The sequence below is a fragment of the Pteropus vampyrus genome, unplaced genomic scaffold (assembly GCF_000151845.1).
Source record: "Pteropus vampyrus isolate Shadow unplaced genomic scaffold, Pvam_2.0 Scaffold1000003446, whole genome shotgun sequence".
NCBI classification, from domain to species: Eukaryota; Metazoa; Chordata; class Mammalia; order Chiroptera; family Pteropodidae; genus Pteropus; species Pteropus vampyrus.
Genome location: NW_011917848.1, coordinates 1 through 18,761, shown reverse-complemented (window position 1 = coordinate 18,761; position 18,761 = coordinate 1). Strand labels below are relative to the sequence as shown.

At 41.4% G+C, this 18,761-nt stretch overlaps 1 protein-coding gene and 2 pseudogenes across 1 annotated transcript; 1 reads left to right on the top strand and 2 right to left on the bottom strand.

The window, feature by feature from the left end:
• Positions 1-145: 145 nt before the first annotated feature.
• LOC111735571 lies at positions 146-264 on the bottom strand (annotated as a pseudogene).
• Positions 265-266: 2 nt separating this feature from the next.
• On the top strand, positions 267-9,801 carry SERPINB6 (serpin family B member 6). Its single transcript, XM_011387346.2, has 6 exons — positions 267-473; positions 1,422-1,571; positions 4,261-4,378; positions 5,128-5,270; positions 7,672-7,827; positions 8,048-9,801. The coding sequence occupies exons 1-6, from the start codon at positions 309-311 to the stop codon at positions 8,450-8,452; spliced, it is 1,137 nt and encodes a 378-aa protein (XP_011385648.1). The 5' UTR covers positions 267-308; the 3' UTR covers positions 8,453-9,801.
• A 122-nt stretch (positions 9,802-9,923) lies between these two features.
• Positions 9,924-11,685, bottom strand: LOC105311367 (annotated as a pseudogene).
• Positions 11,686-18,761: the final 7,076 nt, after the last annotated feature.

Sequence of the window (18,761 nt, the reverse complement as noted above, 5' to 3'; positions counted from 1 at the left end):
TCCTCCTGCTTTTTTTCCCTTGTAAAACAGGATTACATTATAAACATAACTTCATTTTTTTCTCAGTGCTATTAATAACAGAATGAAACGCAGTTGACGTGTGTAATCTTATATGTATGAGATACTGATTTTTTTTTTTTTTTTACGCCTATAGCACCTGGTCTTCCTAGGTGGTCTCCCATCCAAGTACTAACCAGGCCTGACCCTGCTTAGCTTCTGAGATCAGACGAGATGGGGCTTGTTGAGGGTAGCGTGGCTGGAGACTTATGTGATACCGATTTTAAATCTATTATTTTAGACTTGCCATCATGGATACTCTGTCAGAAGCAAATGGCACCTTTGCCTTAAAACTTTTGAAGAAGCTGGGTGAAGACAATGCGAAAAATGTGTTTTTCTCACCCGTGAGCCTCTCCTCTGCCCTGGCCATGGTCTTCATGGGGGCAAAGGGAAACACCGCAGCCCAGATGGCCCAGGTATGTGCCTGAAGCCATTTCTGGGCAATGTTATGCTATTAATTTGTCAATTGAGCTGGTCCCTCATGCTTCAAATCCCGAAGAACTTGCTCTTAACAGATAACACTGCTAGTGTTTCAGGGGTGTGGGCGGAGGGTGGCCAGGAAACCCTGTGCAAGCGCCCTGGGGTGAGTGCCTATGATCTGTTAGGGGTGGAGTGGTGCCCTCTAGTCAGGAGAATGAGTGATTTTACCACCCCTTGGTGGTGGCTAGTTTGTGAGTAGATATAAAGTTATAAGATCTAGGCTGAGTCCTGTGATTGTTTTTCAGATTTTGTGGTTTGACTCCATCGTGTCAGCTGGGATCACTCATGAGCCAAGAAAGGCCTCTATCACATGTCTGGAGCCTTGGTACTGGCTGTTGGCTGGGGCTGCCATTCTACAAGTAGCTTTTCCCATGTGGTGTTGCCCTCCAGGCCTTTCCACATGGCCTCCACAGGACAGCTTGCACTTCCTTACATCATGGTGGCTGTGGAGCTGCCTGGCCTTTTAAGGCCTAGGCCTGGAACGGTGTCACTTCTCTTATGTTCTATTGGTCAGAGCAAGTCACAGGGACAGCCTAGACTCAAGGATGAGGAGAAAGGCTGCACTTTTCAGTATCAGGAATGGCCTGTGTTTAGAGAGATGGGAGTCCTGGTTGGCAGCCTTCTTTTCAGACAGACTAGAAGAAATAGGCACTAGAACCTGGATTTGCAAAGGGGCATTTCATTTTCAGTGCTGGCAGGGCTCTCACTCCCTGCAGGAAGTGTTATAGGATGGCTTTCAAGACACATTGTGTCTTTAATTGGATAAATCTTTTAAGCTGTAGTGAGGATCTGTATAGTTCTTAGGCTGTGACTTTAGTGTTGCATCCATTTCCTGAAGTCAGAGCATACTGAAATTGTACATTTTTATTCTGTTTTGATTTCAGGCACTTTCGTTAAGTAAAAGTGGTGGCGGGGGTGAAGATGTCCACCAGGGTTTCCAGTCACTTCTCAGCAGTGTCAACAGGACTGGCACGCAATACTTGCTTAGAACTGCCAACAGGCTTTTTGGAGAAAAGTCTTATGATTTCGATTCAGTAAGTTATAATTACTGTTTTTTATGAAGAAAATAAAAGCAATGAGGAGGAGGGGGTCACGTGGTACAGCAGAAACCTGTGGGCTCCAAATTTGCACAGATGGCCATGAACTCAGGTCTACTGACCTCCTGTACTTCCTTTTACTCTCTTTCAGTTTTGTCCTCTGTAGAATGAGCCTTGTAACAAATACTGTAAATTTTTGTGAAGCTTAAGTGAATCGTTACATAAAAAAAGCTAACAAAACATAGCACAATGTAAGATAGATTGGCCAAAACAAAGAACTGATCAAAATGAATATTTCTAATCATTGCTTTTTACATATTGGTAATTTTTTTGTGCATTGTGAGCCGTCTTCAACTTTTTACATATGTAAATATTTTGATTGTTTTTTCCAACACAAATTTTCAAAGAGTTTTTATTTGTCTAGGAACATTGATTGCTTCTCTTTATTTATAATGCTTTCATTTTTTTTCATTTTTCAAAAACTACTCAAGTAATATGCAAGTATATTATTTTTATATAAAAATGCAAAAGAGCAGACAAAACAAGAGTTTTTACAACCACTTTTCTACACCCAACACTCCCCTTCCCAGTATAAGAGCTTATATAGATTCGACGTGTATTCCCTTATACATGTAAAAATTTGTTTTGTGGAGTTTTTCCCTACATACATTATACCATCCATATTTTTGTAATTTTTTTTTTCACCTAATACTATGACTTAAATTCTTTGCATCTCAATATATGTAGATAGATCTACCTCATTCTTTAACTGGTATCTGGTATTCTTTTTTTATTCTTTAAAATTTTTTTTTCTTAGAATAAAAATTTTTTCTTTTTGTTACCTGTTATTCTTAATTATGGATGTACTGTAACCATTTTCCCATTGATGAGCATTTAGGTTGTATCCAATCTGAGTCATACAGGCAGTGAATACTCTTGCATGTTTGATACTCCAAGACAGTCTTATAGAAGAGAAGAAGGGAGTGAAATTTGAAGTGAATATTAGTGAATATTACAAAATTGCTGTCCAAAATGCTGTAGCCACACCAAAGTGATTTTTTTTTTACAACTTGCTTTACTTAATTTTATCAGTCTTAGCTACTTTCTATGTTACTGTCATCTTTTTATAAGCCTTAGATGTAAAGAAAAACAAAACTTCCAATAAACACAAAGAGTCCTAATTATGTGTAATTACAACAATAAATTAAGGGATATACACAAACAGACACACAACCAAAAGAGGTAAAAATAATGACAAAAACATAACTGGGGAGGGATGAGTAAAAATTCTTGTGATTTTAGAATGTATTCAAACATAAGCGACCCTCAACTTAAAATGGACTGCTGTAAATATATCTTGGTATATACAAAGCACATCATAACCTCAAACCAAAAATCTATAAGAGATATACAAGCAATAAAGAGAAAGGAATCCAAACACGCTATAGAAATTCATCAATGTAGAAGAGTAGAGAGCAAGAGAATTAAAAAGGAACAGAAAAGAACTATAAAAACAATCAGAAAATAATAAAATGGCAATAACTACATACCTATAAATAATTACTTTAAATGTAAATGGACTAAACAACACCCAACCAAAAGATATAGGATGTGCAGTGTCTGCAACATGCTGAGAATTTAAATGTTGCATACAACAGTGTTAATGATAATTCATCTGGTCCTCAAAGGAACCCTCTGAGATATAGCTCCTGCTGTATCCTCATGTATAGGGGTGAGTAAGGAGGCTTAGAGAGACTAAGCAAGTTTTTCAAGGTCGCACAGTTAATAAGTCACAGGACTGGTGTTCATACCTACCGTGCCACATTGCTTCTATTATGCTGTACTGAAGGAGCAGCGTGGAATCCTGTAATATAAAAACAACCCTGGAAAAGATAATTAAATATTTAGCTGTAAGTTATTCAAAAGAAAGATTGGGAAACCGTTCCACAATACACTGTCATCAAATTACTTATTTCACTCCCTTTGTTTTCATGAAAAACAAATGAATTTTTGCTTTTGCATGGCATAATGTAGATGTTCATTAATATTACCATTTCATAGACTATAGTAAAAAATTATAGTTTAAATTTTTTGAGAATTGCTCACACTCTAGAATAAAATGGTAGCTACTAGACACTTGTGGCCATTTAAATTTCAGTGTAGTTAATTCAAGTGAATAAAGTTAAATATTCAGTTTACTGCTAGCACCAGCCATATTTCCAGTGCTCAGTAGTTGCTGTAGGCTTAAATTTGGAACGTTTCCATCATCACAGAAAGTTGTGGTGGTGTGTAATTACACACTTTCCCTCTAGTGTATGGCCTGGTTCCGAAATGTAGAGGGCGCTGTGGCTCTTGCTGTGGGTAGGGTGTCACTTAGCAAATACAACTGCTTGTTGGAAGTGACACACTTGTAGTTGCTGCGTCTAAGTGTCTTTGTGTTCATCTCCTTGATGCACAGCTACTCCCTTAAAGGATCTAGGAGTTCATGATGTTTATTCACTATTCAGACCACTGTTTTACTTAGTTTTATAAGCAAAGATCGAATGTTAGCTGAAAATCGAGAAATTGGATTTTAGGTTCACTTTTCATATTTATTTGTATTTTGTATATGTATACAAATAGAAAGCAAGCTGTTGGTGTTGATTGTTTTTGTATCCATGCAGTTATGTCTCTCTGTCTCTGCTAGTCTTTCAAAGATTCCTGCCGCAAATTCTACCAAGCAGAGATGGAAGAGCTTGATTTTTTCAAAGCTTCGGAGGAGGCCAGAAAACACATAAACACCTGGGTAGCCAACAAGACAGAAGGTGACAATATATTGTTATTCTATTTTAAGTGTGTTTTACTCAATCTTATTGTCAGTTCCTTCACGAAAACTTCAGATGTATACAGGAATGATTTTTTCTTTAAATAGCTGTAAACTTTAAAAATCTACTTCTAAAGTATTGTCAGTGTGTGATTATTTTCTCTAGTGTTTTCCTTTTCTTATTAGTGTATCTGTGGTGTCTAAATATTCAATACACCTCTTCCAGAACAATCCACACTTTAATTTTTGTTGTCATTAATGTTAATAAAGTCTTTCTTTTCACAAATAGTGTAAAGGAAAATTCGGAAACGGGTCTCAAGCGGTCTCCTTGTCCAGAGTAGCTCATGCTCTACAGATTCCCATGCATTATCGCAGGACACTGAGTCATGCCCTCATCCACCTGTGATTCTTAATTTAAACTATTTACGCTTGCTGCAAACTCTCACCCTTCTTTAGGCACCAAGTATTCCTTTCCATCTCGCTTGTTATGAATTCATTCTGCACATATTACTTGGTTCATTTTATGTTTTTTATTCAAGTGATGCTATTTTTCTTACCACAGCTTTTTAAGTTTTTGTTGCTGCTGTTGTTTTAAGGACCAATATCCCTTACATGGTTATATTTGGAGGATAGTGAACTCCTTTATCTGTGTCCTGTGACTGCTCGAGAAGATGGCCTACTCTGAATATTATCCCCAAGGCGTCCATAAGGAAACTCTTAGCTAACTGGTTCTTTAATTCTTCTTTTTAGGTAAAATTACAGAGTTACTGTCTCCAAATTCAGTTAATGAAAGGACTCCTCTGATTCTCGTGAATGCCATCTACTTCAAAGGAAACTGGCATCAAGAGTTTAACAAAGAGCAGACCAAGGAAAGACCATTTAAAGTCAGCAAGGTGAATATTTGCAATAACAAAGGAAATTCTTGGAAACAGTCCCTGTGTTCACATTGGTTTTCAAAACACGTGAGAAGGCTGACTTTAAGTAACTTATATGGCTTTAGTCAGCCCAGCAGCCAGACTCCCCAGCAAGTGGGACTTTTCTCTCACCCTTCTTCTCCCTCGTTATATCATCAGAGGTTGGCTACGTGCTCCTAAGCTTCTGGTCTGCCTTCCCATGTCACCTGCCATCCTGTTGCCAGGTGTTCTGTCTGTATCGCAAATCCAGTGGTGTTGCTCTCAGGCTTAAGGTCCTTCTTGGCTTCCCAGAATATTTGAGTTAAAGTTCTAACTTCGAAATATGGTACATGAGGCTCTTTGTAGATCTAGATCCCACCTACTTCTCTCCCTTCATTCCCACCAGTATCTCTATACTTCTTTCTTTCCAGCAGTCCCTAGAAACCTACCCTAACAGTCGTCCTCCCCAGCTGGGTTTCTGTACCCTTCCTCCACGCTGTCACAGCCCCCCCTCACAGTAGCATCATAGGGGTTGAATGACCATTTTCTCACTCTGCTGAACGCCATCTGAGGGCAGAGGGTCTGTCTTACAAGAGCTGGTACGTAGTTGGTGTTCAGCAAATTCTGAACAAAGGAATGATATGTGGGATTCTTTTGATAATAAGGATAATATAAACATTTTTTTGTTTGTTTAAAAACAAGTAAACAAAAGTACATGCATGTAGGATAGACACTGAGTTGAGTTACCTCTAGCTTTAGAGATGTTATTTGCTGATGGTCCTATATCTTCCTCTCACTGAATCTAGCATATTCTTTCTTTTTTCTTGGTCTTTAATTGTGAAGGAGGTGCCCGAGGATGAGAGGCAGTCGTGGCTGAGGCCGGTTCGGGCAAGCTACAACAAGGCTCAGACAAAAAGCTAAAACAGAAATGTCTTTGGTTCCTTCCATTTAATACAGAGTAATGTGCTGTACCAGAGAACTAGAGACTGTAGCATGCCTTCCACTGTGCCTGCTTCATGGGCTGCAGTAAAGTCATTGTAGCTGCTAGTCTTATACAGTAGTCAGGAGCTGAGGAGGTCTGTTGGGTAGGATGTAGGCACTATCCTTGGATCTTCTTTACTGTCTGGCTAAGGATGCAGTGGTAAGAAATGCATTTTTCTCCTAGTAAGATGTGTTCATTTTGCCTGGCCCTTTTACTATGTTTTCCTTAAGTCGTTCATCCATTTATTCACCAGATGTTAGTTGGGGGCCAGGCATCATGCTAGGTACTAGTACAGTGTGTGCAAAAGTAGCGAAACGCCTCTTCTCTCATGAAGCTTCCATTTTCCTGGGGGAGAGACAGTAAGCATAAATAAGAAAACGGGTCTATGAGATCGTGGTAGTGCTTGAGAGACAGACATAGAGGAAAGGCACAGGCCATTGTGTTTGGGGATGCAGTTTCAGGTTAGGGCCTTCACTGAGCAAAGACGGGAATGAGGCAAGGGGGCATACTCTCAGGTTCTTGGGACAAGCTCACTGGGCCTGGTTTGTCCATGGAACCATCAATGGGTCCCTGTGGCTCTAGCAGATGAGCAAAGGGAGATGAGAGCAGAGGGCATGGGGGATGAGCTCTCGTCAGCACGACGGGTTCCTTTAAGGACCGTTAGCTTTCACTCCCTTGGATTGGAGGGGGAGCCACAGAAAGGTGTGCAGCCAAAGAGTGATGTGATCTGATTTATGATTGGATTTACTGGGTCCATTTGGCCAACGGGCTGAGAAAAATCACATGTGGGAAGGACAGGAGTAGGGAGTCACTTAAGAGGGCATCCTAGCTACCAAGGCTAGGCTGATAGCAGCGGTAGTGAGAAGAACAAGTCAGAATTTATTATATTTTAAAAGTAGAGCCAAGATGATTTGCTAATGAGTCAGATGTGGGGTGTGAAAGACAGGAGTCAGGGATACGCCAGGGTTTTTGATAATGGGATGCATGGCATCGCCATCAACCAAAGCGGGAAAAATTGTAGATGGAGCGAACTTGGAAGGGAATATGAGGAGCCCAGTGTGACATGTGATATTGGAGATTTCTTTTATGTCCAAATGCAGGTGTCAGGTAGGCAGTATAATATATGAGTCTGGAGTACAGGGGAGAGGTCCTGGCTAGAAATATAAATTTGGGCATTCTACTTAAAGTCGCAAGACTGAATGACATCACCAAGAGAAAGGCAGTGTAAGGATTGAGCCCTGGGTACCTGAATATTTGGAGGTTGAGGCAATGAAGACAAGCTGGCAGAAGGGAGGGCTGATGTGATGTTCTGAGGCTAAGAATGTGTTTCTAGGGATCCAGAGTGGCCAGCTCTGTTGATTTGTCCTATGTGTCAACTACATCTTGTTTCAACTTAACGTTTATCCTTTTCCTTTATAGAATGAGAAGAAACCTGTCCAAATGATGTTTAAGAAATCTACCTTTAATATGACTTACATAGGAGAAATATTCACCAAAATTCTGGTGTTGCCTTATGTCGGCAAAGAGCTGAATATGATCATCATGCTTCCAGATGATAACGTTGATTTGGAAACGGTAATGAGTGCTAAGCAATAATCGCACTGTGATGGCAGGGGAATCACATTGAATTTCTGCTTAGCAGTTCTCCACGTGTCCCAGTGAATATTTCTAAAGCGAGCATAACTTCCCATTACTGCCATCTTTACTGTGCAGCATAGAGTATTCACATCATAGCAGATGGTTCTATTGGGCAGCACTGTTCTAGACTATAAAATCTTCAACTCTCCTCTTCTAGGTGGAAAAAGAACTTACTTATGAGAAATTCATAGAATGGACGAGGCCAGACATGTTGGACAAACAAGAGGTGGAAGTGTTCCTCCCTAGATTTAAACTGGAGGAGAACTATGACATGAAGGATGTTCTTCGCTTTCTCGGCATGACCGACGCCTTTGATCTGGGCAGGGCAGACTTTTCCGGAATGTCGTCTGGGAAAGACCTGTTTCTGTCCGAGGTAGTGCACAAGTCCTTTGTGGAGGTCAACGAGGAAGGCACAGAGGCTGCAGCTGCCACTGCCGCCATCATGATGTGCCGATGTGCATCATTTGCCCCCAGGTTCTGTGCTGACCACCCCTTCCTTTTCTTTATCCAGCACAGCAAAACCAACAGTATTCTGTTCTGTGGCCGATTCTCTTCCCCATAGGGAAATGGTCAACACAGCATGTAGCTCTTCTTCTGTCTCCTACTGACCCACTTTTCCTCTGACACTTCGCAATGTGCCTGTAATCCAAAGTGACCTTTGGTGGCAATCTACAAATAAAGGGAATCAGGGACCTAATTTTGAAATCCCATTTTCAGAACTCCTGTGTATTTGTGTTCACATGTCAGATGTTTCCTAGGATCTGAAATTCCAATTCAGGAGAGTCTGTAGTCACGTTGGCAGGGACTGCACTGGCGGCTTAGCAAATACCCCAGCTCTGAGAGGTGCCCCCTCCACTTTCACACCTGTGAGAGGCCCTTGGGTGTTCACTTTGGGCAGAATGCTGTGCTCGTGGCCAGCTGTGCTACTCTTCTCCAGGCACAAGGGGATCGATGGTGCTTCTCTCTCTTCTCTATTCAGTGGCACTGTTAGTGAGAGAATGAAGTGAAAGGCTATGAGGAAATGTGGGAAGCAGGTCTCAGAAACTCTCAGCAGGAAGCTCTATTCTAAAGCTTGTTTCGAGCTCTCTAGAAGCTAGCATAGAAGCAGGAAGAGCATTTAACTTAGGCCCATAAGAAATCAGTCCCTTTATCGTAGTTTGCATTCTTGGGGATCTGTGGTCACAGACCTGTTCAGATGCACAACCATCCGCTTTCCCTGAAAAAGTTAAATTGCCAGAGATGATTAGGGCCATTCACAGTAATGCAGTTTAAGACAACTTCTGGAGTACATACCAGATGACTTTCTATGTTACTGCAAGTATTAGACAAAAAGAGGTGGCTAAGCCTTCCGCAGCCACGTGTGTTATTTGCTGGAAATGTGATCACTGCTCAGTGATACGGGGACCAAATGACGTGTGAGGTTCAAGTGGGAGAGCTGTGCTGTGTTCCAGGGGACAGCTGCAAGGACTTCAACCACTTACCTATTTAAGGCTGTCAGGAGCTCAGGCTCCCTCTAACTTAACTGATTTGATGCACATTTTCATTCTGTCACTGGTTCGCTTTCCTTCTTGTAGCCAAGCCAGCAACTTAGCCATGGGGAATGACTAAGAAGACTGAGGAAACGTTGATATAAGTGAAATGAGAAGAGGACAGGGTTATGAAGGGTTGCTGGTATTGTCCCCCCTCTACACAGCACTAATTGTATTTACAGTTATAGTGCAATAGTCCCTAACCATTCAGGTTTCAAGGTGTCTGTCTTTCCTTTCCTTGGATGAGAACCTTCAGGCCATATCAGTAGTAAGCCATGAATGAACACCAGTGGTCCTGTTATGAACATAATACAGTTAAGAACTTTGCCATGAAAAAAATCATACTATACATAGAATAAACATGCATACTGCTTTCAAAGGCTCCTTGGGTCTCACTGAGTTATTTCACTTTAGCTGTCTTATGTCAACTTTGGAGTTATCACGCAATGCGTGATTTGAGTAAAAGGTACAGTCACCTGAACAATGCTTCCCCATCTTTGATGAAATTACACCAGAATATATGTCCATTATGTTGTGCAATTTTTTTTGTGAGGATCTAAGAAAGAAAATCCTCCCAGGATTTGATTCTAGGAAAAGTTGGTCTCACCCATTCACAGATGTTTCCTGAGCACCTGCTTTGCATTGGATGTTTTACACATATGATTTTATTTAATCCTCAGCAATAAATAATAAACCCAGGAGGGATCTGGGCAGCAGGGAGCCAGAGTCTCAGGACTTACCCCTGCTAGTTGGGGGCAGGACCAGGATCTGGGATGTGGACACACCTCCAGATGCCTCTGGGATATGTGCCCAGATGGATGTCCTTCCTCATAGGGGTTTCGCTGCATTTCTAAAGGCCTGTTCCACAACGTGGCTCTAAGGCTCCTCTGCATGGGTTCGTTTCTGCTGGAGTTCCCTGTCTTCAGAGCAACTCGTCCACTTCCTGGAGAGGAGGGCCACCTGTACCAGCCGCAGCTCCCTCTTCTCCCTGCTCTCTTCCACCTCCTCAATGTTGCCAGCAAATAGGGCTTTCAGCGGGGCAGTCAGCTTGGGCATGGTAGGGAAGTCTCCTAAGCAGCTCTTTACATGATCAAAGGCAATTCCAACTTTCTCATTGAAGTCAGGGCTGAAGAGCGGGATCCTGGCATAACACTGGCTGCAGCGGTTCAGCATAATGAGCTCCGCATCATCGCATCCCCACACCGATCGCCTGGTAGATAGTGCTATGTGTCTTTTCCACGACTTGCTCTTCCAGACTGTCTTCCAACATGGCCTTGTGTATCAAAGGGTAGCATCTTTCCTCAACTGGACCAGAGCCTTGCAGGGCACGGTGTCCCCCAAATAGAGCAGTTTCCAGACAGATGTGTGGACAAGTACACAGCCAAAATCAAGCTTGCAGTGCCGGGCAAGGCAGGTGTGAAACTTTCCCCAAATCACGTGTTCCCAACAGCGAACTAATCAACTTGCGGAGTTGGAGACCTCAGCTCCTTTCTGAAGGCGTTTAGCAGGAATTATACCGACGCAATGTAGAAACTGCTGGCACTGGCTGCAGTAGTGCTGGAGCCGAGCCTTGAGCTGGATTAGGGCAACGACTAGCAAAGGGTGAAAGGGCTTACCTAGCGATGTCAAAGATTGTTCTCTCTGCAGAAGGATATTTAAGAAGCCTGTGTGCTGATCCGCGTGCAGGTGGGACAGGAAAACAGCAGCGGGGGTGCTCAGGACCCTGTCCAGATCATGTCTGTAGTGACGACACAACTACCCAAATGTGCTTTCACCGAAGTCCAGCAGCAGGGACTTGTCAGAACTTATGTGGACAGGTGTGCAGCTGACATCTCAAATCTTCACTGGGATGGCAGACTCTGTCCCCAGGAAGATGATTTCTGGATATTGACTTTTTTTTCTCTGCTAGTGCTGGGCCGGGCCATCCTTTACAGTCTTCCTATATTCCAGCCAGCACTTGCTCTTGGAAACTGGGGAGCTCCAGGACCTTAGTTATGAATTCATCAGGGTTGCAAGTAATAAGGGCATCCCTCTGCCACTTCCTCTGGGATTGGAGCTGATCCTTGAGGAGGCATTCGCTGTGGACTATGGCCACAATGAAGGCAGCGCCTTGTTCCTTACAGTGGAGATTGCAGAGTGGGAGGAATATGTTGGGTGGATAAAGTTGAGCTGTGTCATTGCATTCTGTTATAGAGTACAGATTTATCCAACTAAAAACAGGAACTCTATCTAAAGATTCTTCCCACAGGTCGAGATAGTCCAAAGTTCAAGTATTAAATTTCAGAATGAAGTCCTGCATACCATTGAGCTCATGTTATTTAATTAGTTTAGTTTCTCCCTTGTTTTTGTAGGCACAACTTTGAATGCCTTCTTGTTCACACATTTTGTTTTTGATGACTTAAAAAGCATCCTAATTAAAATCTGGGTACTCCACTCTTTGAATATTTTAATTAAATATTTCTAATTGATTTTTAACAATATATACCCCAAATTTAAAGGACTCAGTTCAAAGAAGGACATTTAGGCTAATTTAAAATAATTTTGAAAAAGAGCACACATAACTATATTGCATTTACTGATAGGCAGCGAAGAGAAAAGCATGTGCTGACATGCTGACATTTTCTTGGTGTGTTCATCAGCAGCTTCATCACAAATATTTTGTAGTTGTGATTATATAAAGAATATTTGTTAATTTAGACAACTATAGATTCTATCTAGGAGGAATATTGCAACTCGATTCATGCAATCTGAATTGTGTGTACGTCGTAACTAAGTCCAAGGTCATTTCTTCTCCAAAGTTTTTCAATCTAGTAAGAATATTGTTTTTACACAGGGTTGTGTTCTATCAAAATCTGATTCACATTGTCATTACAAAAGTCTTCACCGATACACATTTTAACTAAAATTTTAACAATGTTCGTTCACAAAGTATTATATACTTTACCTCTGGGAGAGAGAACTTCCAGAAGCTCAACTTTGATTCTATCCATGAATTAAATGAAAAACTTAGACTGCTTTTTTATTTGAAGCATTTGATGAAATTGGTTTTAACAAAATGTGAAGTTTTTCTTCTGATAGAGCCAACACTTTCGTGTATTGTTTTACTTTTTGAAAATAAGAGAAACTAACTTAGAGTAAGTCATATGATCAAATGAAACTTCTGCTTCACAAAGTCATGTATGAATGCACCCCCTGCAGCTGTACTTACTAGATTGTTGTCTTTGGATAGAATTTCTTACAATAAATACTAAATTTTGAAGGAGATGCTGATATTTTCTTATATATTTGCATCTCCTTGACTTCATGCAGTTAGAGATAGCACTATGTTACCAATGGTGGATGGTAAACAACGTTTTGTTCACATTACACATTCTATTTCTTGAAGTATGAAAATTTAGTACTTAATTTTGAGCTCACTGTTTGCTGAAAGAATTTATTGCAAAATAAAAAAGTATAACCAAACAATAAAATAAATAAATGTCTATAGATTTTCACTCTGCAATGAATGATGAAACCACTGTTGCCAGAGACTTTAGGCTTTTTTCATAATCTTTTTACTGAATTGGTTGGTCATCCTTTATTTCCCTGTGCATATTTTACATAAGCCTAAACTATAACTTTACACGTTTTCAACTGACCCTGCCAAATATTGGCTTCTCGTAAGCACAGCAAAAAACCAAGTAGCTGATGGGGAAAGCAACATCAAATACTTTCTCACCAACACTAGAGTCCATAAGGACTTAGTTGCCCCTAGCTACTGTAGCTCAGCACGTGTTTGATCAATAAGTGAGTTCCTTATATGCTATCCTTGAAAGGCAAAGCTCCTGGAAAGGGTCAGGAAAAGAGAAACAGATTCGCTGGTTTCCATTCAAATTTAACCACAGGTTAAAATGAGAACTCTATGCACTGCTTTGTCAGTTATCGATTTACTCTCTTTCAGCTCTAAAACCATCTTTCATTGATAAACTCTGTAATAATGGAACTGGACCCTGTAGATATTACAGTCAGCCCTCATAACCCTGGGTTCTGCATCCACAGATTCCACTAACTGGGGATCGGGAAAAAACATTACATTGTTCCTGACGTGTACTTTGTAGTTAAGCCTAGGATGGTGGGATCTGTCACGATTCCCTAAACTATATTGTATAACCACTATTTATATAGCATTTATATTGTATTAGGTATTGTAAGTAATCTAGAGATGTTTAAAGTGTATTGGAAGTTGCGCATTTTATATGCAATTACTGTGCCATTTTATATGAGGGACTTGAACATCCTCGGATTTGGGTAACCATGGGAGTCCTGGAACCAATCCCCGTTCCCTTTGGATACCAAGGGATGACTGTATGGCTCTACTAGCTGGCACGATGTTGGGGTTTTTCAATAGAGGGTGCTGGGGAGACACTGAGCCAAGGTAGCCTTGGAAAGTCACTTCCATTCCAAATTCTGGTCCTATGATTACTCAGTGCAGGGTCCCAGCAGCCCACGTCGACCATCTCTAGCTACATTCTCATGCTTTCTCCATGCAATGGCCATTTCTGCAGTGACAAAAGCTGCAACCTCAGGCAACTGTATCTCTACTTGGCATTTTGCTTCTACAGACCAGCTCCAGACTTCTCCCACCCACCAGCAAGTCAAATGGCTTCTGTTGCCCAGCTCTAACACATGCCCTTTGATCAGCGGCTGCCTTTGGGTTCCTGTGCCAGCCACACCCTCTTCAAAGAGGTCTGAATCTCAGCGGGGAGCAAGGGAGTAGAGGTAGTCTTTTCACTGTCTTTTATCGTCCACTCTTTTCAGCCTGGAGATAGCAGCTGCCCTTTTGCACTTGCTACTTCTGCTCCACTAAGAATCTTGTTTTACTCCTTTTCCTAATGAACAATTCTGTAGACTGATTCTCCTGTTCAAACAACTGACATGGCTTTGTCTCCTGAGTGGGCCTTGACTGATGTTGCTGCACATGTAACTCACACGCTGTCAGGAAGGACCATGGCAGAATCTTCAAGTACAAAGTGCATCTCTACCAAATCGTTTCTGGTTTGGTTTAATGTAGCTGTTAACAAAAATACTTGATTAAAAATGAAAAGCCTGTGACAAATGCTGAACCAGGTAGGACACCAGGACAATAGGTATTACTGGAACCGTCCCAAGCAAACCAGGGTTACCAATATTACTATACAATGTTCCAAGAGGACTTGAGGAGTATGTTTCCTTTTTAACTTTCCTATCTGCAGTACATCTGGTCATAGAACCCCAAAAAGGAATGGATATATTTAGAAGACAAACAGTCCACCTTAGTGCCCACTCAACTCTTTATCATTTAGTACTTCCAAGTAATCTCCTTAAAATTGATGGAGAGAATGACAATGCACTAACAGGGCACTAATGGCAGTTACCAGGTGGTAGCATGTCAGAAACGTTTTTGGATTACATTGGGATTATCTTCATGACCACTTCATAGCTGAGTACTCTGAATTTAAGATTGTGTTGGTACCAATTTAATTGTGGCATGGTAGTGAAAAAGAACAGTGGTAGATCTTACATAAATTACGTGTTAATTTTTTGGACTGCCGAGTAATATCCAGAAAAGTTTTCCATCAATTTGGATAGAGAGAAGTGATGGGAGAACTGAAGAGAGAAGAGATTTCGGCAAATTGAATACACGCATTAGTATAGGTACACCGAATTCAACAGAATCGATGAAAAAGTAGAGGACCATTTTTCATTTGAAATGGCAACTTACTTTCAGCAAAACAGCATCACCGATCAAGGGCAAGGAGACTCCATGGAGTCATTTAGCCTGGCTGCTCCTGGAAAGTGAAAATTCCTTTCCCTAAGCATTCTTAGCACTTGTTCATTACAACTGTCTTGTGACAATATTACTACCATGGGGCGATAGGGAATCTCTGTTCCGATAAGGAGGCCGTATGGACTGCAGTTTTGTTTCTTCCATGAACTCTCCTTGGGACCCTGAACAAAGGGTACAAACTGTGTCTCCTTTCCTCTCCTCTGTAAGTACGAGGAGCAGAGTCAACAGTCTCTATGTGTTTTCTAGCTTTGACAGTTCGCGATGCTATCCCTGCTCTCCAGGGATGAATTAACAGAGGCAAATGTTTTCTTTAACCCGCACCTTCTCAAAACCATAACAGCCTGCTGGGAATGTTGTGGTGAGAGCAGGAGATGGGGTGGGGGGGGGGGGGGAAGCACAGTGTGGCCGTTGCTGGAGAATGTGACCAGTCCCTGAGTGTGGATGTTCGGAAACCTAGTGAAGGCTAAGGAGGCCTCCTCGTGATTAGTGACAAGTGGATTCTTCAAGGTGGAGTGCTTCCTCATCTAACAATGTGGAGTACAGGAATTTTAGCCCTCTAGGAGCTCTGACTGTTCCTGGATTCTACATTTCTCCTGGAGAAGTGGAAGTCTAAGGTAGAAGCCCTGGGATCCCAGCCTGAGAGTAGGCTAGGGGTATATCTTTCCTGGGGCCTGTAAGTCCGGAGCCACGGCAATCAGGAAAAACTACATCAAAGAATGGGGAGTTGGGAACCAGTAGATACTCTCAAGTTTAAGTTGAAACACTGTGAAAAGTGAGGTATGGGGTAAAAGACAGAGAATGAGGTGGCGACTTGTATCTGAGACTCTGAATTAGGGCACCTTCTCATCAGGTGCCTGTGACCTCTACATCCCTCTGCCTCTGCCCCATGTCATCCTTCTAACTTTATAGTGCAATTCATTACTCATGTGTTTGCGGTGATGCTGGCGTAAACAAACCTACTGCGCTGCTTGTTGCATTAAAGTATAATGCACACAGTTAGGTGCAGTACATGATACTTGATAATAATAATTGACTATGTTACTGGTTTATGTGTTTACTATTGTAACGCAGGAGCTCCAGGCCAGGAACCTGCACCTGGGCCTTGGATATTCTGAAAAAACCACCAGGAAGGCCAGGAGACTGGTACATGCCATTTATTATTCACAATACAAGGAGGCTTCAGCATGATTTCAGTTGGAGCTGCAGGAAAAGGCAGCCAGCTAAGAGCAGGCATTGTTTTATATGTGAACTGAGAGGAGGGGAATTGCCTCATCCCTGGGAACAAAGGTCTTCGCCCGGCACCTGAGAGCTGGATGTGCTGCCTCGCTAGTACTGGGGAGGACGAGACCAGCCCTGTCCTAGAGTGGAGCAGGGAGATAATGTCCATGGGAACTTCCAAAGGAGCAGATAGTGCCCATGAGAGAAATGGGAAGTGTCCTTAGGGACAAGCACAGCCCAGGGAACGCTTTGTTCATTGTCCTCCTTGGGGCTGTTGACCCAGCAGTCCTCTTTGCCTCCCTTTGTCTGTGGAGGAGCTGTATTTGAATTAACTCCACAACTATACTATATACTATTTATCATTATTTTAGTGTGCACTCTTTCTACTTACTAAAAAAAAACCAGTTTACTGTAAAACAGTAACTTGTGTTACATTGGCAGCAGCCTCATACATTTCCTGTTCACCACATTTCTCTATTACATCATTTTCTCTTGTGCTTAAATTACTCCTGTGTTGTTTTGTACAGTAACATGTGGTACAGGCTTTTAGCCTAGGAGCAATACAGTCTAGGTCTGTCATAGGTTGTACCATTTAGATTTGTATAAGTGCACTCTACGATGTTTGAACAACTATGAAATTGCCTAAGAATGCACTTCTCAGAACATGATAGTAATTGGTGCACTTCTCAGAACATGATAGTAATTTAATTGTCCCAGGTCTTATTTTTTCACCTGTAAAAGGAAAACTAGTTTGATGCAAATTCATTTTAATGACTGGCAATCAAACTTTTCCACAGTGCAGTGTATTTATGACACTGTAGCATTGTGGCACTGGCACCCATAGGTATCGTTCTGTATTATATTGAAATTAATTCCTTTTTCGATTTATTAAGGGTGGTCCATGTTTAATGTTTCAGCCCTCTCAAAAGCTTTACTGTAAAAATGGGACTGAAGCAACAGAAAAAATGGAAGAAAAAGAGTCATGCTGTTAAACTCCTTCCAACCCTTCTGGCATTGGTGTGAGCTGGGACATACCCAGGGGCATACTTATGTGTGAGTGTGTGTCGTCACTGTGGAGTAGCTAATGATGGGAAATACCATGCTACTGACTGGCACCTGACGTTGAAAAGAAATAGAGGTGAGGAAATGAGATGAAGGAAATGACACGAAAACCAGAAGTAAGTGACTTTGAAGAATTAAAAGCAGTTAAAATGCAAAGTCAAGATTTATGGGATATTCCAGTTCATTCCTTTACCTGTTCAGACAGGATGATTACACACACACACACACACACACACACACACACACACACACACACACACACACACCAGCCTAGGTTTTGCCTGAATCCTCTAGGTGGCAAAGCTCTCATGCTCAGGTAGAATCAAATTCTAATTTTATCTGTGTCTCTGTCATCCTTTTTATCTAATTACTTCCCTCTTTGGGTTTCTTTAGTCGATGCCATGCTCTGGTGAGCCCAGTGCTTCAAATTTTAAATATCCCTTCCTGGCTTCTTTTTTTCCTGAAACGTCTTCAGGTGTAAGGTGAGGTCGTGTAAGCCTGGAAGTAACTAGAGGAAGGCCGGCCCCGGCTCTGCTGGGGGCTTGCCCACGGTCAACATGCTGCCTTCCAGCAGCTGCAGCCTTTGGGTCCAAGCTCTTCCTCCAAAGGCTCTGAGACACTTTGTGATTTGAGGTCAGTTGAGGAACTTTAACATGACATTGAATGCGAACTACTATATGTAGGGTACTGTTGTACAAACTATGCCACTATTGTACTTTCTTGGTTGACATTTTATACATTTTTTGAAGCTTAGAAGAATTTGCATTGGTTTGGCCTGTTATTCTATTTTTAGAGAGTGACCTTCACACTTTTTTATTTTGAATCATTGGTTATTTTTTATTTAAAAATGTTCAATTACACTTTACATCCCGTGACTGTTTTGTAACTGCCATTTTGTACTTCTTAATCCCTTCCCGTTTAGCTTTAGCGTTGCTTATTTTATTTTTCTAGGTTTATTGAAATATAATGGACAATTAGTTGCTCTTATTTACACTGTACAATTCAATGAGTTTTTTTCAATTATATCGGCATACAATAATATAGCAGCACCTAGACTCACACTGGTGGCAGCTGTCCTCAGTTTCTAGTGTGGTTTCTTCAGGCAACTTATAAGAAAAGGGATACCAGATTTAGAGGGATGATCATTTTGTGAGTTGTATAGATCTCTAATCACTATGCTGTACAACCAAAACTAATATATTAATGTATGCCGATATAATTATATTTCAATAAACCTAGAAAAATAAAATAAGTGA

Excerpts from the sequence above, each read along its gene's own strand:
- SERPINB6 (XM_011387346.2), top strand. The coding sequence starts at position 309 with ATGGATACTCTGTCAGAAGCAAATGGCACCTTTGCCTTAAAACTTTTG. Across the intron at positions 4,379-5,127 it reads GGTAGCCAACAAGACAGAAG|GTAAAATTACAGAGTTACTG; the intron begins GTGACAATATAT and ends TCTTCTTTTTAG. Across the intron at positions 7,828-8,047 it reads ATAACGTTGATTTGGAAACG|GTGGAAAAAGAACTTACTTA; the intron begins GTAATGAGTGCT and ends CTCCTCTTCTAG.